The 24,018-nt window shown below is 38.4% G+C and overlaps 1 protein-coding gene across 1 annotated transcript in view; it reads left to right on the top strand.

The window, feature by feature from the left end:
- Positions 1–24,018, top strand: part of CNTNAP2 (contactin associated protein 2) — a 2,034,882-nt gene that overhangs the window by 1,246,773 nt on the left and 764,091 nt on the right. Inside the window, exon 12 of the mRNA XM_038559273.1 lies at positions 22,253–22,372. Coding sequence (XP_038415201.1) covers positions 22,253–22,372 — 120 coding nt within the window. The remainder of the gene's footprint in view (positions 1–22,252; positions 22,373–24,018) is intronic.

Raw genomic sequence — 24,018 nt, 5'->3', positions numbered from 1 at the left:
AAGATTTCCTTCTTGTTAAATATACTACCATTTCTAAAGGGAAGAAAAGAAAAGAAAGAAGGTACAGAAGGAAGGAAGAAAGAAGAAGACAAAGAAGAAAGCAATAGACAAGAAAGATAGACAGAAAGAAAGACAGAAAATCCGAAGAAAAAGACAGAAAGAGTAAAGAAAGAATAAGAAAAGAAGACAAAAGAAGCACAGAAAGAATTAAGAAAGAAAAGAAAGAGAAGAAAGAAAAGAAAGAAAGAAGAGAAGAAGAAAGAAAGAAAAAAAAAAAAAAAGAAAGAAAAGAAAGAAGAAAGAAGAAAGACAGAAAGGAAAGAAGAAGAAAGAAAGTAGAAGAAAGAAGAGAAAGAACGAAGAAAGAAACGAAAGGAAAGAAGAAAGAAAGAAGAAAGAAAGAAAGAAAGTTCGTTCTTCAAATCTAGGATAACTGCTCATGGGAAATTATTATTCAGTTTCTTTGGTGGCACCTGCTTGTGGATAAATAAAGGGTCTCTACTCCCCTAAAGCTCTAATCTCCCATTTGTAATGGAGGTAAAAATTGGGGATGGGGGGGTGCATCTTAATGTGCTTTGGCCCCTTGTGTCCCTGTGCAGGACTTTCTCCTCAGTTGTCCCAAAGCATCTGTCTGGGGGTGTGTGTGGGGGGGAGATGGGAGGAGGACAACGCTGAGATAATAATGCAAATAAACAGGTAGATAATACTCACTCTCTTTCAGCAAAAATAGGCTTTCTGGGGCTCCAGCAGTGTATGTAGCAGCTTCAAAGGCAGGCCTTTCTTTATCGTCCCATTTATTATATCAGGAGCCAGTTCCAGTAGCCTCGATGATGGCATTTCACACAAAGGAGGGAATGACCAGGGGGGAAGAGAAGAGGGAGGTTCACACGCATTCATCTCACTAGGGGAAGGTCCAGGTACCTGAAAATCTGAGCATCTCTATGACTCAACCAGGCATGCACTGGGCTGTATCTGCGATAACTTTTGGAATTATTACATTTTACGACAATTTTACAAGAGAAGACCAACATTGCATGTTTCTTTTCTGAGCATTTAAAAAATCAATTCCTTCTTTGATGCTTCTTTCCAGATTATTATTCCTCTACCTAAATGCATACATATTTTTATTTATTTGCTCGTTTATCAAATATTTATTGAGCATCTGCCATGCACAGGGTCCTGGGGATTCAACAGCGAGTAACTACAGATAATGTCCCTGGCCTTATGGAGCTTACTTTCTAGTTGGAGAAAAAAACAAATTAATAAGAATACATAATTCTAACTATCCCACAGTGGGAAGGAAGCCGTAGGGGAGGTCCTTGTGCTCATGTTCTTCCAACAGGACTGTGTTTTTGGAATGCACACTGTCTCTAACGCAGCTACCCTGCAAGTACACTGCCGTTCCTAAGCTCCCACTCAATCCAGTCACTTTCCTTTTTAAGACCCACAGTGGCTCCTAGAGCCTGTTGCTCCCTCCCAGGCCCGAAACACTGACTGGCCTCCAGCTGCCTGTAACCTGTTGCTGCAGGTAAACACCAAATTATTCCTTTGAAAGTCCCATAAAAGGCCAGGTCTCATCCACACATCCAAAAATGCACACCCTTGCATCTTTTCTTCCTATCATTCCAATTCCAGCCTGAAGTAGGATCCAGCCAGTTTCCTGTGCACCTTGTTCCATTAAAAACCCAGCCAGCCCACACAGATAGCTCCTTCCCTAATCCTTCACAACCCCCTGGCCAGCACTTTGGGTCATAGACTCCCAAACTTGGAAGAACATGCTGGCGCTCTAGTCCAGCCTTAATCCCCATATGGGAAACAGTTATACCTTCTATTAAGGAGATATAACTTCCACACTCTCTGCCAGTGTTTTTCAAATAAGTAAAAAAAAATTATATATATATATATATATATATATATAATATATATATAAAATATATATATATATAATATATCCACAGTGGTGAGTTAAATGATTTTAATTTTTCTGTTACTTGAGAATTCACAAGTGAAAAGCTGTTGATGAATTTTTCTGCTTGTGGCTCTTTATAAGAGAAAAAAATTAAAATATAAACGCAATGAAAAAAACTAATTCAAGATGATCAACATTAATTTATTGTGACAGGGTTTCACCAAAGCAAAGTATCCGTTCTAAATGTAAATGTTACTCACCAATATCAAACAGGTTCTCCTAAAAAAATACCATAATGTGACCTTATGTGATCTATTATAGGCCCCTTCTGCCATTTTTTTTTTAATGAGCCTATAACAGGTGCCATAGATTTGCGCTAAAGAAATCTCCAATGTAGACACAATGTAGACATGACCGAATTATAGGGTGGTGGTCTATATCAGGTGGGATTTTCATTCAATTACAGATAAAAATTAAACACTTTAAACATATTCTCAGAAACGTAGATCACACCTGTAATATATTTTCAGTTTTCCAGGGGTCCAGAAATCCATGTTACATAGTTTTGGACTAACTTAGGCGTTTATGCTTTAACTCTGCAAATAGAGTCTATATAAAATGGGCTTACAGGAAGGATGGATTTAAACACTTTTTTTTCCCTCACAGTACCTAACATTGCATGTAGCATGCCAGATGCTAAGAAAAGTTTTCTTAAATATATACTTTTAATATTTCTTTCATTATTTTTTTCTAACATGAATTTTAAGAAATTTATTCACAGACCTCTTTATCAACCTCCCAGGAAAGTAAGTTAGTAATTATTTTTGATTCTGATTTTTCTGGACAAGTACGTACATTAGCTCCATGCGACATTTCAACAGACAAGATGGGAGCCAGGTTTCAGACAAAAGAGACTAAACAATGATCAGTGTAAGAAAATCAAAATCAAGGTAGCCTAATGGTCAAGCAGTGGTTTAAGGATGGCAGATAAAACGTGGCTGTTGACCAGTGAAAGTTTCCTTGTTGCAGACAACAATTTGAAGGATGTATCTTTTTCAGACAATTTCCAACTGTGCTAGTAGCTGTGTTATTAAGTCAGTAAAAAACTAATTGCCTTTCCATTTTTGAAAAAAAAAAAGTTTAAGATTTTATTTATTCATGAGAGACACAGAGAGAGAGGTAGAGACATAGGCAGAGGGAAAAGCAGGTTTCATGCAGGGGGAGCCCGATGGCAGGACTCGATCCTAGGACCCCAGGATCATGACCTAAGACAAAGGCAGATGTTCAACTGCCTGAGCCACCCAGGTGACCCCCATCTTTGAAAAATTTCTAGAGTGATTTGTATTTTGATGCTTCCAGGGAAAATTAGAGTAAAAACAAATTCACTAATTGTCAACTGAAAGGCTTGACACCACCTTATGCCAGCTTTTTAATTTTTTTTTTTACCCTGGATATTTTTTTTTAAAGGTTTTATTATTTATTCATGAGAAACATAGAGAGAGAAGCAGGCTCCATGCAGGGAGCACAATGTGGAACTCGATCCCGGGACTCCAGGATCATGCCCTGATCCGAAGGCAGGCCCTCAACCGCTGAGCCACCCGGGCATACCTACCCTGGATATTTTAACTCTTTTTCCTATTTTCCTACTCATCAACTAAAGGCTTTAAAGTTAGTGGAGGGAATGCATTTTTCTTCTTTTCTGGTTGTCTTCTCTAAATATCTACCTTCCTTCCCAGTTGGTGAACGGATAATAGAGCTTGACACTTGAAGATGGTTCTGAATCTATTTTCTTCGATGCCTGGCTAATCTCCCCCAGATTTCCTCCACTCCCCCACAACTCTCAGCCTGACCCTGGGTCTTAAAAGTGCTGAGTCCTATATGCCTTAGCAATAGTTTGCTTGGGGGGAGCCACTCCCCTGTAAATATTCCCCTTCAGCTGTGTGTCCTAGTACCTAAAACTTACCAGAAGTGAGCAAGAGGACTTTGCCTTCCAAACACAGCCTTTCAAGAAAGGCCCAAAGCAAACTGTCTGGGCCTCCAGGCACATCATGGTGTGAATTAGTTTATCAGATCACTTATCTCTCTGGCAAATAAATACTCAAGAACTGAGTGAAGAGCTAATTAGAGATTTATTGGTGGTTAGTGGAGTTAATCTGGAGAAGGAAAGAATTATTTTGGAGGAAAATATACCAATTGTGGAGGAGTGCCCTGGAGTGGGATTATGGGGTAATAGGGGGTAATTGAGAACTACTTTACAGGTTTCTTAGGGTTAGCCCGCTTATAAGTAACTGATATTCAAAGCACTTAAGAACTCCTTATGTTTTAATGAGGATTAAATCTTAAGCTAATTTCAAAGAACCATATAATTAAATTAAAAATAGGCCACATCATGGGAAACAAGTGTTTGGCTTTTTCTGCGTATCCAAAAGGAAGAATTAGGATCTGTGGGTTATAAATTATTGGGGTCTAATTTCAGCTCAGTGTAAGAACTTTGGAACAGTCAAAACTCTAAAATTATTCCATTTTCCTCCAAGATAGCGACGCTATGTATGTGTGTGTATACATACATCAAAAAAATGTAAGCTGGGGTGCCTGGGTTGGTTCAGTCAGTTAACCATCTGCCTTCAGCCCAGGTCATGATTTCAGGGTCCTGGAGTCAAGCCCCACATAGGGCTCCATGCTCAGCAAGAAGTCTGCTCCTTCCTCTCCTTCTCCCCCTCCACTCCTGCTCATGCTCTCTCTCTCTCTTGCTTTCTCTCTCAAATAAATAAATAAAATTAATAATAAATAAATAAATAAAATCTTTTTTTTGATGTAAGCTAAATTCTCATCCTAGTAGTATTCTGCATATTTTTTTTTCATTTCCAGAGCTGACATAATCATAACTAGTAGTTATTCAGAAATCAGTAAGTACAAGACTCTCTTCACAAAACTCTCCATGGGATGGTATTACTATTACCCCTTTCTGCAGATAAGGGGGCTGAGCCACTATAGGTGAAATGTTGCATCCCAGCCTACAGAGTGTGTAAATTGAAGAGCCAGCCAAGAGTCAAAATGTTCTGGTGTCAGAGTCCAGGACTAACTGGCACTGCCCACTCAGTGGCACCCTACCAGGATAACCTCAGAATATTACGGGATAGCCAAACGTATTGAGATTCTGGAATGCTGACCTGTGTTGTTTTAACCCTATAACCTGAATCTCTACACCTGTACAGACCAGGAAAGTAAATCCATGTCAGAACAGCCTTAAAAGCCAACTGCAGTCACTTTATGACTCCAATGTTGTGACAGTTCCACTTCCAGGTGTAGTCAAGTAGGGATCAAGATCATTATACCGAGTCCAAATGTGTTTTTCTTTGCATACAACCGATCATATTTTTAAGCCACAGAATTGCAGAGTTTTAGAGCTGGAAGTGGTCTCAGGGATTGTTCATCCCTCCCTTCTCATTACAGAAGTGTGGATAATTGATCTCTGCTGAGAGGATCTTATTTTGAAACCATGTCATGGCTTCATAGAGGGTCTTCCTGCCTCCACTGTTCACTTTCTTGTGTCCAGTCTTCCTATCATAACCAAAGGGAACTTTTCATGCAGTTCAGTCATTGCATCTGATTGTCTTTAAACTCCAAATACTCCTCATTACTCTCCCACTAAGTTCCAAGTCCTTAAGTTAAAGCACCAGATTGTTTTTTGAAATCTGGTCCCTGATTGTCTCTAGTCTGGACTGCTCCTGCTTGCTGATCTTGAGCTCTGGACTCCAGTCTCTATATCTTGCCGGTAGATTCACTGTCTGGCCTCTGAGCCTTTGCATATCCAACTCCTTTGCTTTCTCTAGACCTTTCCCTGGCCTCCTCTGCTATCTCCACTTTATCCTACAGAACACAACTTAATCATCCCTAAAGGAAGATGACTCTAAACTAGAGGTCACTTTTGTTTTGTTCCATTTTTCAAACACCCAATGTAAACAGGCCTGCCAGTATTGCTTCCCAACCCATAATGTATTTCTGTGTCTGGACAAAAAGCGCAGTTAGAATTTGCAGCATGGCATCCCCGGTCATAACACAGTAAGGATTCATAGCTTATAAAAAAAAAAAAAAAAAAGGAAACCAACAAATCAATGAAACAAAGTTTGCTGGGATCATTTGATGAGAGTATGGTGTTGTTACAATATAATCCAATGATTGATATACCTAATTATGAAAACTGAGTCAGCAAGAAATGGCAATTAGATTTAATGCAGTATGATTAAGGAGGCAGAAAACTGCAATAACTTTCAGAACGATTTTCACTGAAAATGTTTAAAATAAAATGAGTTTTCATGCTTAAAGGAATGAAAATAGTTCATTTCTGTTAAAGATCCAATTATGTTAAAGTTTGTATCAGAGATGGTGTGATAACAAGAGATGTGGGCTCTGGTCTAGTAACTGACACTGAAAAAGTGGGTGATTTTGGGTGAGCAAGACATCTGACACCTTTGGCTCTTCAAGCTACTGTAATACAGTGGCTAAGAACAGAGGCCATGGGCTTAAATTCAATCCTGGTGCCAGTACTTTTAAGCTATGTAGGCTTTAATTATTTTAACCTCTCTAAGCCTCAGGGTTTTTTGTTTGTTTGTTTGTTTGTGAAATGGAAAGAATAATACATACCTCATAGGAGTACTATGAAAACCCAATGGCGCATCATATGCAAGCGACTCAGCAAAGGGTATGACGCATGGTAACAGCTCAAGTAGCTGTTGTTGTTATAATTATTATAATTATTTACAAAGAGGGGAATAGATTAGATGCCTCCAAGGTCTTCTCAAGCTTTAAAACTCGTGGCTCTATGAACAGCTCATTCCCAAATGATGTCGGATAAATGAGGTTTCACTGTATATTGGGCAAGAAATCGATATGGCCAATTTTCAATTGTGCACAGGAAGGTAAGGTGAGAAGAGCATGAATTATTCAGAACTCTGGTTACACTCAATATATTTCTATTTGATCTTGGAATGCACAGAACTTTTTAAAAGGAATATTTTCCATCCTTCTTATATTGTGTTTAATGATTAAGATGAGTTTGGCCTTTCCGTGTTTGCCAAGGGAAAAGAGGTGGAGCAACACTAGGTACTGTGTATATGGGATCTTACTTAATCACTAGTGATTTAATGGGAATCACTCATCAACTGAGTGGGTAATAGAAAACTCAAGCAGGATAATACAGCTGTAGCCCTGATGATGGGCATGCCTGAGATGGAGAGCCAGCTTCATGGCATCTCCTTATGAAGCTTCCTCAGAATTTCAGGTGCTCAGGTCCATATGTGGTTTGAAACCCTATGAGTGAAAAATGACTATTGAGTGTTTTTCCCATGGATATCTTAATTTTTGAAGTGGCCTTACCATAAAAGTGATGTCTAATGACAATTAGACACAGTGGCTACAGCCCAACACTCTAAGAGTCTAATTATCTAAACTCATTTATCAGTAAGAATGCTTCCCCGTCTACCATACATTTTACCATTTCAAGTAGATAGGTATCTTTTTCCTTTCTTTTTCTTTTTTTTAAAATTAACAATCTGTTCTGTAAAACATTTAAACTATTCAAAGGTAAAAAGCACCACAAAAAGCAGACAGGATGCTAGGAGACCGTGCTGGACAGCGAGAATAACAAAACTTGGGCTGGGCACTTGTTGGCATCCTGGCTCCCACTCACTGACAAGCTTTGGGACTTTGGTAAACTACTAAATCTCTCTGAGCCTTTGTTTCTTCCGTTGTAAGCTGGGAAACTCACTCGAAAGCTAATAGAGCCCAGGCTTCAGAGCCCTTGCTTGTGGAGGGTAGGTTCACATACATTCACACAAAGCATACAGAGTGTCCTAGTTGCAAGGAGTCCAGTGTCTTTTTACTCCAACTGTCCTCCTTTGGTGCAGACTCCAGCATTTTTGGCATCTGGCTGAGGGGACATTGAGTTGGGGATATGGTAGCTTTGGGTTTCGTGACTGTATTTATATGGTCTGCAATAATTTCTGTATATTATTAAGTTATTGCTGGCATCCTGGGCCAGGAATGGCTTACAAGAGCACTCCCACAGCCCATTTTCAGAGCTAGATTCTCATTTGTTTTTGAATATTCTTTTTTCTTAAAGAAAAACCATTAACATGTATTCACTTCAGGCCCTGGAAAACCTGGATCTGCCTCTGAGGATAATGATACCGACCTCATATCATTGTTTAAAGATCGGGGGATTGTTTTCCCCACTTTTGCTCTTTCTCTTCTTTTTCCTTCCCTTTCTTTCCTAAAACCATATAATAATAATAAGGCTTATCAAATCCAGGGTTTTTGAGGGTTTTTCCCCAAGACACTTTCCCTCCTCATATAAAATCGTAGGTGAAATCTTGACACGTAAAATACACTAGTAATTGACAGGATTTGTAGGAAGTTTAAATCCTCACTGTTTGGGGGAATAATCCTCTCTTTTTTATATAAGTCTCCAAAGAACCATTGTGAGCCTCAGGACTCCAGGGGTACCCAGTTTGAAAACACATGGTTTTACTCACTTCTTTCTTTTTATAATAAAAAATAACTCCAGTGACACTATGCAAACTCCCTTCTTCCCATTCTGTGTTCAGCCCACTATATCTATCTTCTTCTTCAAGTTTATGACAATAAATAGAATAGTGATAATAATTAGATAAAGGTTAGATATAAAGCTAACTGGTATCAAAGACTTATATGTAAAAAATTAAACATTGAAAATCCTGGGAGAAAACTGGGGAGAGTCCATGAGCAAAGGAAGCTTTGGAGTGACAGCTTAACAAAGGTAGGCAATCTAGGACATGTAAAAAATCAAAACTTGTGCATGGTACATGTCCTATAGATAATGTCACTCTACAAATAATTAATTGGTGAGTAATGTATACAGTTATGACAGGGACAAAAGGTTCAGGTAAATAGAAACTGCCCAAAGATGATGACTGGGCAGCCCACAGAAGCACATGTGCATGGCCAAGAAGCTTACGGAAAAAGTTCCAACTCTCCATAGTGAAAAAAAATGCAAACTGAGTGGCATTGAACGACCACTTCGCATTCATCCAAGTGGCAAACAGTTAGTGATAATACCTATTGCTGATGGGAAGAAGTTAAAAGAACACTTTCATTCATTTCTGGTAAAAATGGCAATTGTTTCAGACTTTCAGAAAGCAATCTTGAAATATCTATTGAAATAAAAAATCAAGACCTATTTCCAGGGCCACAGTCTGACTTTCATGGGCTCTAGGAACTTTTTACCTGTACGTTTTTTTTTTTTTCCTGCACTAAATACACACACATAGAAAATATGAAATATACCTTATAAATGCATTGGTGTAAAGATGCCTATAATCCAGACTGGATTCATTATCCTATTCTTATTTATTTCCCCCTCTAATTTTAAAATAAATTAAAGATTTAAACATTTACCAGGTCCTTAAAGCTCTCCTAGGCCTTCTGTGCCTCATGACATCAGCCCGACTCTACTCAGAAGTTGTGTTTACTGCGACTCAGGTAAACTTCAGTGATATTCACCGCAGAATGGGTGTAGTAGCAAAGCATGGAAAGAAAGTGAAGACCTTCAACAGGCAATCATTGAATAAATTGGGTTGTACATTGTATGATCCCATCTTAGTAAAACAATCAAAGCCAAGAAGACATGTCTTTGAGTGTGTGACTCACCTGTGTCAGTTATATTTCAACCTATCAAACTTCCCTAAAACTCAGTGGTTTCAAACAGTTTTATCTGCCCATGATAACCTGTTAGCCTCATGGGATAGGCTCTGTTGGACATTCCTTTTGCTGGTCTCACCAGTGATAATTCAAGCAGGTGCAACCAAATGGCAGCTCACCTTGGGCTGGTTGGTCTGTGACAGCCTTGCTCACAAGTCTAATGGTTAATGTTTCTCTCAATGGGCCCATGTGTCTCCAGTGAGTTGGTTCAGGTTTCTTCCCATGGGAGCAGAAGTGTTCTAAAGGGAAAGAGAAGATAAGCCCAAATGGCCAACAATTTTGCAAACCTCAGTTCATATCATGTTTGCTAATGTCTCTTTAACCAAAGCAAGTGACATGATCAAATGCAGAATCAGTGGTGGGGGGGACAATGGAAGAGTGTCAATGGAGGGAGGTATGATTCATTGGGGGATACAGTCTATCCATTTCATTTTCAAGTTTCAATACTCATATTTTTCAGTAGTTTACTTTCTCATTAAATTTCAACAGCTTCATTTGGCATTTCAAATCAGTCATGCTGCCTCATTCATTAAATTAGATAAACAATAGTAAAACATTTTAAGCTATAAATTAGTATAAAATACAGTTCTGTTTTTATTTGAATTGCAAGGACAATTTTACTTAAAAATGACTGAAGTTTGCAAAGGCATTAGTACTTTCTAATCAGAGCCAGATTTGTTTTTCTGTTAAACTGAGTCTTGTTTAGCTAAAAACAATTGGAGAATTTCTCACTCCATTGTTTTCCTTTGATACACATATACAGATATAAGTTTTACAAATCTGTTCTTCCTTCAGGAGACTCTACTTCAGTAAAACACACCCTCTTCTCCAAACTATCTTCCAAACAATAAGAACAAAATATGCTTTTTTTCTTGAGAATGATAAGAATAGTATAAATAGTAAAAATAGTAAATATAAATGTGAAAAAGTTAAAAAATATGAGATTAATAAAAAAAAAGTTCAGCATAGTTTAAGAGCAAAGATTATGTAGCCAGAATTCCTGTGTTCCAGTTGTGACTCTGCTCTTCTTTAGGTAAAAAGCCTTGGAGTAGTGAACTAATCCTTCTGTACAGATGGCAGGGACAGAGCACTGAAGACAAGCCTCAGAGGATAGCTCTTTATAAAGGCCAGAAAAAGAAAAAATGACAGTGAAGGACATGGTTTAGAAGTGGTCTGAGAGTCAGACAGACAAGTGTGAAGACACAGAAGGGTGGAGAAGAGTAAGTTTCAGTGAAGGTATGGTCAGCAGTGACTAAGTCTACTGGAGTCACAGAGAAAGAAGACTTAGTCAAAGTCAGCAGTCATCAGTGGCATTCTGGAAAATGAGGCAGAAGTGATAATTTTCTGACTTGAGGAGGTTCAGGGGTACATGCGGAAAAAGAAGTCCCCTTAGGTTGGATTGATAAACACGATTAGAGGGCAACATGCATATTTTCCCCCTTCCATTACCCAAGATAAAGGAGACAGGTGCTAATTAAAAGACAAAGAAGATGGAGCTAATTGGAAAAAAAAAAAAAAAGAGAGGGGAAATTGAGGAAATAATTCTCTTAAAGTATCTGAAGATTGGCATGAAATAACATGGTATTGGAAAGGAACAGTAAAGAAGGCTCCTTCTCTCCTTTTCCTGGAAAACTCCTACTCATCCTTTAAGACTCACCTCCAAATGAAGCCTCACCAGATTGTCCTAAGCCAAGTTGTCCAATCCCTTACCTAAATTGTTTGGGTACTTTGTTTAAATCTTTTTAAAAAATTCATTCAACCTGGATGGGACTTCTGAGTGGCTCAGTGGTTGAGTGTCTGCCTTCCAGCTCAGGACGTGATCCTGGAGTCCGGGATTGAGTCCTACATCAGGCTCTCTGCATGGAGCCTGCTTCTCCCTCTGCCCTCTGCCTGTATCTCTGTCTCTCTCTCTGTCTCTCTGTCTCTCTCTCTTTCTGTCTCTCATGAATAAATAAATAAAATCTTTAAAAAAATTCATTCAGCCAAATATATGTATTTTATTTCTCCACACGTCTACCCCATACATCAGACAGAAAATTCCTCAGAGCCAGGATCTATGATTCACTCATTTCATTTATTTCTAGTACAAGGCATAGCACTAGATCTAGTACCACATTAGTAGATATCAAAAAATTAATTAATTAATTAATTAATTAATTAGCAATTGGAAAGGGAAAAGGACCTGTGTAGGGCAGAGTTACACTGAAGGAGTGGAATACAGATGTTAACACATTTGGATCAATGTTCTTTGTCTCATTATTGGGATAGAGTGAAAATGAGAGTGATGAGGTTAGAGATGGGAACAGAAGATTGAGTAGATAGAGCAAGAGACAACATAGCCAGTCTGTATAGGATCTAAGCTAGTGATCAATAGGGTTATTAAGCTTCACTGTAGAGACCTATTAAAATGTGAAAGCATGAGTATGTAGCACAGCCATTTGGTTTTATAGGTTTTTCCCCCCTCCTCTTAGTCTTCTGTAACCTAAGAGTAATATGAAGAAAATACTAGTAGAGCTTCTCCAAACTCAGTCATGAAAAGAAACAATTAATTTTATGTTTTGTGGAGTGAAGGTCATAGAATATCAAGTATGGATATGGACATCACCAAGTAATATGGCAGTCATGATGATATAGAGCCAAAGAGTTGTGGTTCTCTGACTAGCATTACGAAGTTTGGGATTATTGTTTTCTTTTAAGTAGTGCCTTGGAGCCAATATCAAGAATGGAAGGAGTTAAGAAGAATCAAACCAAAGGCAGAAGTGGGATGGATTTGGGTAAGAGAGACAGTAGAAATGAAAAAAAATAAATGTAGATTTTACTCTTATCTCCAAAATTTGCTTGAAGGACTTGTCAGGTAAGAGAAATATAAGCTATTGATTTATTAACAAGAAATCAAACTTTTTCCTTTTTTTCCTCTTCTAAGTTACCCTTTTCCCTTGAGACTTAGATGAAAGAACTCATTCGAGGATGATAATGAGTAACATCTCATAGAGAAATTGCACTGATGGAAAGATTGTGACATAATATTAGCATGCAGAATATCTGTTTTTAAACCCACACTCTCTCTACTACCACCATTTGCTGTGTGCCGGTTATGAGACAATAGCTCCTCCAGGATATAATGTAGCTTACTCAGGGCATTCATTCAAGCTTAAAAAACCAAACAAACAAACAAAAAACAAACAAACAAAAAAAAAAGAGAGAACATGTGAGGTTAATATTCAAGTGTTAATGAGGACCTAGGTATTGTGAAGCTTACTTCATGCTAATTAAAAATAATTGCATGGTCTTAGAATTAGGGAGATTTCACAGGGGAAGGTTTCAAGGCCCCTGCTGCCTCTCTGGATTTCCGGCTTGGTTGTGCACAAGTAGTTACCTTTACAAGAATAATGAGAATCTGGGAAAACTAGGTTCTCCAACCAAATTCACTAGAGCCCGATTGAAGTTGGAAAATCAATTTCATGGTTTCAAATGAGAAATACCTCATTCCAGTAGATAAACTTATTTTTGAAAGACACATTAAGATCAGAAGGTGACTTAGTGATTAAAAGGCATCAGCATAAAGAGGGTACCTGAGACCATTCTATTCTGAGTATCACCAATTCACATATGCCCCAGGCCCCTTTCAAGGGCTAAGAACAACTATTTATCATTTTCTGGTACAACCACGTTTTCCATTAAAAGACTTATTTATTAATTCAAGAGTAGAGTCTCCAGTAAACCAATTCTCCCTTGTTAGCATCTTGTTCCTGGTCTGTAGTAAGTGCGCAGTCCCTCTGCTATAAGAGAGCAGGAAAGTGAAGAACATTCATAAACTATCAATACCCAAAATGTCATGTTACAGCATTTACTAGCAAATGAGCTATAAAATTATTTTATGCTTCTTTCCAATTTTATATCAAATCATTAGAAGTGAACTTTTCCCTTTCCTGGCAATCAGGAAAAGACTACTTATGATGTTCCAAAGATAACCTTTATGTACGTTTTCATTTTTGACTTGTGGTTAATTTTCGGACACGTTTCATCCTTGGCTACGTCTAGAGGTCCATATGTTTCAGAAGGTAATAAGAGGAAGGGTATATTCCATGTGCCCACATGTCTATCTTAAATTATGAGGTGTAGATAGGGTCAAGGAGAGCCTTCCTCAGCTCATCAGAATTAGCAGAGCTCTGGAGAACCATTGCTTGTACTATTCAGAGCACCCAGTATAAGACTTTATGCACGTGAGCCAAAAATAATTATTTATCTGGGAGATATTTCTCTTTTAAAATTAAAGTACTAGGCCATGGTGGAGAGGCATCCACATCATCTATAATTTGGAAAAGCTCCAACTTGACCCAGTCACTTGGCTCCTATGTGTCTGTATTAGTTTCCCAGGACTGCTGTAAAACGGACCACAACCAAGGTGACTTAAAAGAAATGTATTGCCTTACAGTTTCAGAGGATAGAAATCCAAAATCAAGGTATCTTCAGGGTTGATTCCTTCTGAGGACTGCAAGTGAGAATCTGTGCCATACTTCTCTACCAGCTTCTTCTTGCTGGCCTCAGATGTTCTTTAGCTTGTGGTTGGCATCCTTCCTGTGTCTTTATATTGTCTTCCCTTGTAGGTATCTGTTTCTGTGTCCAAATAGCCCCTTTATTTAAGTCAAGTTGGATTAAGCCTATTGAGGTGATCTCATCTCAACCTAACCATCTTCTACATCTTATTTCCAAATAAGGTCACTATCACAGGGAACTAGAGCTTCAACATCTTTTCAGGGGATATATTTCTTTTTTTTTTTTTTCTTTTTTTTCTTTTTTTATTGGTGTTCAATTTACTAACATACAGAATAACCCCCAGTGCCCGTCACACATTCACTCCCACCCCCCGCCCTCCTCCCCTTCCAACACCCCTAGTTCGTTTCCCAGAGTTAGCAGTCTTTACGTTCTGTCTCCCTTTCTGATATTTCTCACACATTTCTTCCCCCTTCCCTTATATTCCCTTTCACTATTATTTATATTCCCCAAATGAATGAGAATATTTCAACCTATAGCAACGTCTTTTTTAAATTGTCAATGCTTTAAAAAAAGATTTTATTTATTTATTAGTGGGAGAGAGAGAGAGAATGAGAGAGAGAGAGAGAGACGAGACAGAGAGAGAGACAGAGATAGAAGCAGGCTCCATGCAGGGAGCCCGACATGGGACTTGATCACGGGACTCCAGGATCACGCCCCGGGCTGAAGGCAGGTACCAAACCGCTGAGCCACCCAGGGATCCCCTAAATTGTCAATGCTTAAAAAAATTTAAAAATAAGTAAATAAATAGTCAATGTTTATGTGAAAATAGAAGCCATGGTAGGCTTCTGTGCTTTCTTCTCCATTCCCAAGTACTTTAATATTTTAATCATATGTGAGTATATGTCTTAATTACTACTTAGCATGATATTCAGGATCTTTATTGTCATAAATGGAGGATAATATTATATATTTAAGAGATGTGAGAACAGTTTTTAAAGGGAAATCTTAATATATCCAAAAACATAAAATGTACTTATACATCAAAACCTACATATTCAAAGCTATAAGACAAATAGGGAAGAACACATATTTTAGTCTTCATTTATAGTATAGTATAACATTCATTTTCCATGTTTTTTTTTAAGATTTTATTTCTTTATCCATGAGAGACAGAGAGAGAGAGAGAGGGGCAGAGACAGAGGCAGAGGGAGAAGTAGGCTCCATACAGGGAGCCTCATGTAGAACTCGACTCCGGGACCATGGGATCATGACCCGAGCCAAAGACAGATGGCTCAAATGCTGAGCCACCCAGGAATTCCCATTTTCTATGTCAACAACAACAAAAAAAACAATAACAATAAATGGGCTACACTATAAATGTATACACTACAAAAGATTTTTTAAAATCTCTCCAATGTACATTTGAAAATATATTTTCCAAATATTAATAAAAAATACAAATAAAACAGTAATGAAAAGTGATTTGTTTTTTTGCCAAATAAGAAACTATTTTTTTCTTTCTGTTTTATTTTAAATTAGAGTCTAGCCAGTGCTGGTGAAGATGCATTCAGAGGCAAAGTTGTTGCTTTTAAGATTCTCAGGAATCTAAAATTGACTATTGGAATTTAGAGCTCACTTCATGGTGGCATGGAGGTGGTAGTGAGTACCTGACAACAGCTAATAGAATGTGGCCATTATGTATTCTGGATTACGAGCAGTTACATTAACTTCTCACACCATTGAAAGATGTCTACACAGAAGTAAGAAAGGCTCAGCATTCAGGAAGAGACTGAAATACAAGCTTACCAAAATTTGCACCTGGGGGCAAGAAAACAAGATGTTATCTTTTTCTTTTCTATTATTTGCTCCTTTTTCAAAATTCATCAAAATGTCTAGTTCTGTTAGTAATTAGAAATACCCATGTTAAAAAAAAATGAATCTGGGATGCCTGGGGGATTCAGTGGTTGAGCGTCTGCCTTTGGTTGAGGGCGTGATCCCAGGGTCCTTGGACCACGTCTCGCTTTGGGCTCCCTGCAGGAAGTCTGCCTCTCTCTCTGCCTATATCTCTGTCTCTGTGTATCTCATGAATAAATAAATTAAAATCTTAAAAATAAATAAACATTTTAAAAAATGAATCCGTGTCACACATCCTAACAAAGACTCTCTTGTGAATTTAGCAATCTCTATCAACTTTTATTCTATTTTTCCTTTTATGTTCAAATGCCTACAATGTGTGGTCAGCATCCAAGTCCATCAAATAGTTCCTTTCCCTATAATTTGGTTCTATAAATACCACCACTCTGAAATATCTAAAAAGTCACTCAAATCTGCTCGCTAAACATATTGCCATTTTTATTTGGTTTTTGGCCCTCTTCTGTTCCCATTTTTTGCAGTAGTTCAGACTCTTCGGATGTTCTTCTTGAGGGTGTAAGTCCTCCTTTATATTCTAGTCACAAAATGAGCATTCCTTAACTGTGCTTCATCTCCCAGCACATTAGGCCAATTGCACATCTTTGCTCTTCAACCTTTTGCTTTTCCTTCTGTCTGCAAGTCAGTGATACTTCAGACACCTCATGCTGCATCTGCACCTGAACAGAGGGAGCATTTCTTCTCCTCTTTGGTAGGGGGTGGGAGGGCAGAGAATGCACGTGTTGTTTGGTGTTCTACTGATGGTTGTAACCTCAGGGCCATATGGACCTCTAAAGGCCAGTACAAACCTTTGACTTTGTGCTTCCATCTTTAGTATTCTGCTTAATACTTCTTATTAACCAACAACACTAGGAACATATTTAATGCTTAATAAAATTTATTCATTAAGTAGAGCAGCCATATTTCTATATAGTTGTGATAAGCAGAATATTGCCCCCACCCCAAGTAATCCTTGTCCTGATTGCAGAACCTGTGAATATGTTACCATATATGGCAGAGAGACTTTATGATTAAGCGAATATGCTACCATATATGGCAGAGAGACTTTATGATTAAGCGAATATGTTACCATATATGGCAGAGAGACTTTATGATTAAGTGAAGTCACATGAGATTCCCTTACATTATCTGGGTGGGCCTAATGTGATCATAGGGCTCCTTGAAACAGAAAGATGTGGCAGCCAAAGCAGGGAATCAGAGCATTGGAGTGTAGGAAGACCTTGCGTTGAAGATGCAGAAATGAGACAAGAACAGTGAGCAGGGTGGAGTCTAGAGGCTGATCCAGGTAAGAAAATGGATTTTCCCCCAGAGGTTTCAGACACCTTGAATTTAGCCCAGTGAAACCCACCTCAAACTTCTAACCTCCAGAACTCTAAGATAATCGGTCCATGTTGTCTGAGTGCATTAATGTTTGGCTATTTGTTACAGCAGCCATATGAAACCAACACAGGAGTATGTTGGCATTTTCCATTGCACCTAGTATGATGTTACGCAGACTATACCATTGTTTCAGGAAATTGAAGAACATGCTTAGGATTCACCACCTTCTGGAATTTTACATGTTATGGAATTCAGTCTGATGGGTTCAGTAGTAATATTGCTGCAAACATCTGAGATTTATTTACAAAAACATACAGTAATATGAGACCTTTTATTACTTTTCCAACAAAAACATACAGCAATATGAGACCTTTTATTACTTTTCCAATAAATCCGTGGAGTTGATGAGTCTGTTTATTTCCCCATCAGCCCACTTGCCTCTCTGTTCTTCAGCAGTGATGATGGCTCATGTGCTTCACTTCCTTCGCTGGTTGCTGCCTTAGCCCCTGTGTTCTGTCCTCTCCTCAGGCTTCCTGTGCACAAAATGTGGAATCCAACTATGCCACCACTGGGTCCAAAACTAACTGGCTGAGACATGCAGGGCAGATGCTTTGGTTAGCTCTTTTTCTGTATTAAAATGTCAATATGCTCAATGCTTTTTAGTTTACAAAGTGTGTGTGATATCACTTAATCATCACAACAACTTAGTTGAAGGAGAGAGTATTTCCTTCATTTTACAGCTGAGAAAACTCAAAGTTGGGGGGGGGGGTCCACATTGTAAATGACAGAAAGGAAATCTGAATGAAAATTTCTTAATTCCTTACTCAGTTATAAAACTAATGCAATTTCATTATATCCAGGTGTCCTTGCCATTTTACCTCTGTGCCATTATTCTAGATATGTATTTCTCAAGTATATTTTTTTAAAGATTTTATTTATTTATTCATAGAGACAGAGAGAGAGAGAGGCAGAGACACAGGCAGAGGGAGAAGCAGGCACCATACAGAGAGCCTGACGTGGGACTCGATCCAGGGTCTCCAGGATCACGCCCTGGGCTGCAGGCGGCGCTAAACCGCTGCGCCACTGGGGTTGCCCCTCAAGTATATTTTTAATCATAACATAACTTCTGCACATTATAAAGTAATATGGAAAACACAGAAAAGTACGAAGTTTTAAATTATCCATAATCTTACTGCCCAGAGATAACCACTGCTAATGTGCGGGTGCATTCATCCAAGTATATATTTTTTTCAGATGTATTTTTATTTGGGCTTTTGTATCCCAATCCCTTCTCATTATTTTGAGTGAAGTGAGGTACCATTCCACCCTTATTCAGGATTTTATTGTATTGCCTTTCAGTGTTCTACCTTTTTTTCCACTTATATCTAAATATAAATCAAGAATTGGCCTTTCAGAGTTAACTTTTTTTTTCCCCCCAGGATTAGAGCTGTGCCTCTCACAATGCATTCAGGACCCACAGCATCAGCATCACTTGGGAGCTTATTAGAACTGCAAATTCTCTGCTGAATCAGAATTTTAGGGTGAGGCCCAGGAATCTTAACAAGCTCTCCAGATGATTTTCACACATGATATCATTTGGGCTGAAATACTTGGTTTCCCATTTGTGATGAGGAGGCAAAAGCAGCTAGTAGGCCTATCGTAAATTAAAGTCAAGCACAATAACTGTCATACTTTGAAGAAAAAGAGAAGAGATTCTTGCATCCAGATTTCCCTTGTCTATAAGCCTTCAACATTTGCTCTTAGTAAATTACTTGAGTTAAGGTCTGTAGTCCTCTTTAGAGGGTTTATATGCTTACTTAGACATGCAGGAGTGAACCACGCTTCTTACCATCAGATAGTGCTTTCATCAGTTCTGATAGCTTTTCTTAAACATCTGCCATGTTCAGGGTGCCTGGGTGGCACAGTCGTCTAAGTGTCCCACTCTTGGTTTCAGCTCAGGTAGTGATCACGGGATCCCAAGATAGGGTCCTGAGATTGGGCCTCATGTTCAGCTCCTTGCCCCGTGCAGAGTCTGCTTAAAGATTCTTTCTCCCTCTCCATCTAATCTCAAATAAATAAAAAAAAATCTTAAAAAGAATCTACCCTGTTAGATTGTATATAGCAGAAAAGAAAAAAAAAAAAAAATATATATATATATATATATATATTCTAGACCCCCCTCCCCTCAAGATAACTCACAGTCTTGTTAGGAAATAAAATTTTCATATATGAAATTCAATCAACAACAGTCAAGTCCTAAATTAACTATAATCAAATATTATAGTACATGAGATGAGCAGCGAATGCCCTGGGCTGTACAGAAAGATAAGTATATTGACTAGAGAAGGTTTCCTTAAGAAAGGAGGACTTTGAGTAGGACCTAATTAATAATTATGATATTAATCATAAAAATTCCACCTATTAAATGTCTACAATGGCCCAGATACAATGGTTAAGCAGTCGGTGTTGTTGTGTCTTCCAATTCTCATTACTTCATTGCAATATACCTGATACCTATTCTCCAGATAAGACTAAAGGAAATTAGGGAATTTTGCCAATGTTACATAAGTAGTACTTTGTGGAGTAGGAATTTCAGCCCAAGTCTGTTTAATTGCAGCGCCCCGTTTCTTAGCATTTCTGCCTCAATAGTTAACTATGGTAGAAAAAGTGAATAGATTCAGAGGTTTGTAGTGTATTGCAGATGAAAATAAGTCCAGAAAAGGTGCCTGACCAGTGTGCAAGGTTGACACTGGCAAAACCAGGAGATACCTGTTAGGATTATGGAAGGTCTTGTATGCATGGGTGGTGACCTGGGATATAATACCATGGATGCTGAAAAAATCATTACATATTTTTTAACCCAATGAAAGTAATGTTTTAGGACTAGACTAATGGCATAATTTGGTGAAAAGTGAAGAGATATTTGGGTAAGACAACCAATTAATAGTGTGATTGTTGTAAACCAGATACCAGATGATAAGGAGAATGGGGGGTTTGCAGAGGGAAAGGAGAGTGACTAATGATTAAATACTAAAAAAAGAAATATTGAAGACACTAAAAGGAAAACTTTAGAATTTTAACCTGACATTGTCTGGTTCATTTTGAGCTACTCACAAAAATCATAATTATCTGGAGAGAGGTTGCAAAAATTAGTAAGGCGGTTATAAATTGTGAGTTTAGGTCATTCTCAACTCTCTTCCCAACTACCTACACCTACCTGGTTTTCATCTTCAGCTTATTTTAAAAACATGTGAATCAGTCCCAACTACTTAGCCTTCCTCATTCAGTATGAGTACAGAGCTACTCATCCTTCTCCAAGCCTATGGCCATGACAGCCTATGTGTGCTCATGAACTTCTGAAGTCCCCTAAAATCTATAGTTTTTCTACAGGAGTTTTCTTTCTAAAACCTATATCTAATTATAGCATCTTCCTAGCTTAGATTTTAAAAATCTCCCTCACTGACTTTTATTGCAATATTTTACTTGGCATGCCATTCAAAATTAGAGCAACCATAGTTTGTTATCCAAATGAGAGACTTGGGAGATTGAAACCCGGCAGGTTAATCATCACACCGGGACAAAGGACACATGAGCTCTGCATAGCTTTCCATCTGCATCCCCTTCCAGTGGCACCTTATGCATGAGTAATACCAAAATAATTAGTGAACAAGCCCTGCTCGTCCTTTATCTGTGGTGCTCACATCTGTATTTGCATTGCCCCTGCCCAGCACATCATAGGCACTCAATATTTGCAGAAGGAAGGGAGGAAGGCCAATTAAGTAAGTCAAAGACTTTGAGAACTGTTTTAGTCCAGTATGTTGTTGTTGACATGAAATTGAATTTGAAGTCTAACATCTTTGGAGAGAGAGGAAACCACAGGCAGCCAAATAGGGGCACCGAGAACATGGGAGACAAAGGTGGAAAAGAGAGGTCCCAGAATCGGACCTGCCACCAATGAACAACTGATCCCAGCAGTGTGAGTTCCAGTGCACTGTGCCAAAAGGCTCCACTGCATGTGCATCCGGTGATAGCTCTTTACCAGAAATAGTTCTTAGTTTTGTAAAGAGATCTCTCAAAGTCATCAGAAATGTCACCGTGGAGCTGTTTTTAAAAGTCTTCCCAGTAGTATTCTAGAAATTGTGACTACAAAGGAGATATGCAAATGTCCATTTTGTACTTCTGAGAAAAGAAAATGTGTCAGGAGCATGGGAACAGAAAGGAAAACAATGGAAAAGAGCCTGTAATTTAATTACATTGATGTCAGCTTTCTGCAGATACTAGATGTGATGTAATTAAAATAACTGTAACAAAATGAAGCAGGAACATTCTTTCCTTTCTCCTGAATAAAGGAAAATTAGAAATCTCATGCTGTTTGAGGGTAATGTACACAATCTATATCAAAAAAAGTGTGTGTGTGTGTGTGTGTGTGTGTGTGTGTGTATGTGTCTGGTAGAGAGATTTTTCTCTTAGTTGATAGCCCAACAAAACAGCCAATATTTATGGCCTTTCAAAATAAAGTCCCTTACAACAAGGAGATGATATCTAGAAATAACTACAGATTAAATATTTTTTCAATGATTATGAGCCCTAATGGAACAAACATTATATTTATTTAACAATTTATGATTGTTTTAGACCTTTCCCCAACTATAAAGTCATAGTAGGAACTTGCTACGTTTGTTGGGTCAGAAATGCTTATAGGGTAAGAACCAAATCATGAATTTAAATGTAGAGAAAAAGAACTCTCACTCTAACAGGAGGATACTGCTCAGCAGCTCTGGCCAGTATTTGATCGGCTGGGGGACCCATCTGGGGAACTATTTGCTCTGCACTGTGCTCATGTAGGCTGTTCTGTTCCAGCGATCTATGAGCCTTCCTGTGAAGCCTACAAACACCTGGGCCAGACGTCAAATTACTACTGGATAGATCCTGATGGCAGTGGACCTCTGGGGCCTCTGAAAGTCTACTGCAACATGACAGGTAACTGTGCCATATTTATGTTTCATGGACATTTCTTTCCTATATGTTGAACATGAACAGTACAACTCAAGACTGTTTCTTCTGCGCCATGTTCTTATCACAACATGTAATGAGCGAAATACTGTTGTTCAGTAAAAGGGTGAAATGTATTTCTAAAGCAATAAATCATCTACCCTGTTCTTTTTTAAGCCTGCCTTCTGACTTGAAGAATATATAATTAACATTTTAAAATATTACCATTTAGGGGAAAACTCAGGAAGTGAAATTGAAAAGTGGGAGTCCACGGAAAGAACTGGCCCACAGAGCAGCCCCCACAAGTACCCTAGACTGATGAACTTTGGTATCACTGTTCGAATGTCCACTCTGCCCATGTTAGGGGAAGCTTAGGGACCACTCCACATCTTCCCCAGGCCCTGAAGTTACAGAAAGAGCCTTTCTGGGTACCAAAATCTCACTCTGGCAATACATGCAGCTTTCATGAAATTTATCTGGAATTCTCTACATCAAAGAGAACCTAGTTTTTCTTCACTTCCACTTAAATTTTGGGGTTATTAAATGAAATTGTGGGTTCTTCTAATACCTTATGATGTGTGGAGATGTGCAGATCCCTAAGAGCAGATTCCCATCAGATGCTTAGTAATGCCTTTCCCTCCAAGTAGAAGAGTGTGTAGGGGGCAAGCCTATTCAGCTGGCCCCAAGAGAGGATCAGTATTTGATGGAAACTCCTGAGTATTGACTATAACAGTAATGATTATCTGACACTACTTATGGTGATTACTACATGACCTGTCTACTGTGTGTCAAGCATTGTGATAAATTCTTCACTCAGACTACCTGGGCTTGCATCTTGGCTCAATCAGTCACCAGATATATAATCTTGGGCACCTTATTAACTTTATTAAACTCAACAAGCCTCAGTATGTTTGTTTATTAAGTGGATTAATAATATCTATCAAAATAATAATAATATCTATCTCAGAGCATTATAATAAATAAAATAATATACACGTGGTTCTTCACATATTGTCTGACACATGGTAAACATTCAGTAAAGGTTACCCAGGAGTAAGGTATTATTATTTTTTAAAATGATTAGAGAATTAAATATCTTGCTGATATTATTCAGATAAGATTCAAACACAAATCTGTTTGGGGCTAATGGTTATTAAATCTGGCAATGCGTTAGAATCATTTATGGGGTTTTTTTCCTTATTTTTTTGTTTTCCATTCATGTTTATTGTCTCTACTCTGAAGAATTGGATTCAGTAGTTTGTTTATTCACAACTTTCCAGGGAACTTCCTGGGTGTAAGGGCAGGGAGAGACCCAAGAAAGTGACAGGCCGGGTTGGTGGATGGCAGTTTTAATAAGCAAAGGGAACTTATATATAAGGATTGTCTTGAGGGCAGCATAATCCTAACAGTATGTAAACAGGCCTCACCTGGGGTCAGTCATGCTGACTGAGGACATACCATATGGTGTCCTCAACGCCACACCACCATTCCAAATCTATGTCCTGGGAGCAGCCTCCAGGAGAGAAAAAGGTAAGTGGAACCCCATTCCAAGGACAGGAGAAGGAATGATAAGCCTCGGAGTGCCTGGGTTCAGCTCCAGGTCATTCGACAGTCATGTCTTTTCAGTGATGTTC

Source organism: Canis lupus, chromosome 16 (genome assembly GCF_011100685.1).
Source record: "Canis lupus familiaris isolate Mischka breed German Shepherd chromosome 16, alternate assembly UU_Cfam_GSD_1.0, whole genome shotgun sequence".
NCBI classification, from domain to species: Eukaryota; Metazoa; Chordata; class Mammalia; order Carnivora; family Canidae; genus Canis; species Canis lupus.
The sequence above is the reverse complement of the archived record's forward strand: the minus strand, read 5'-3'. Positions and strand labels throughout refer to the sequence as shown.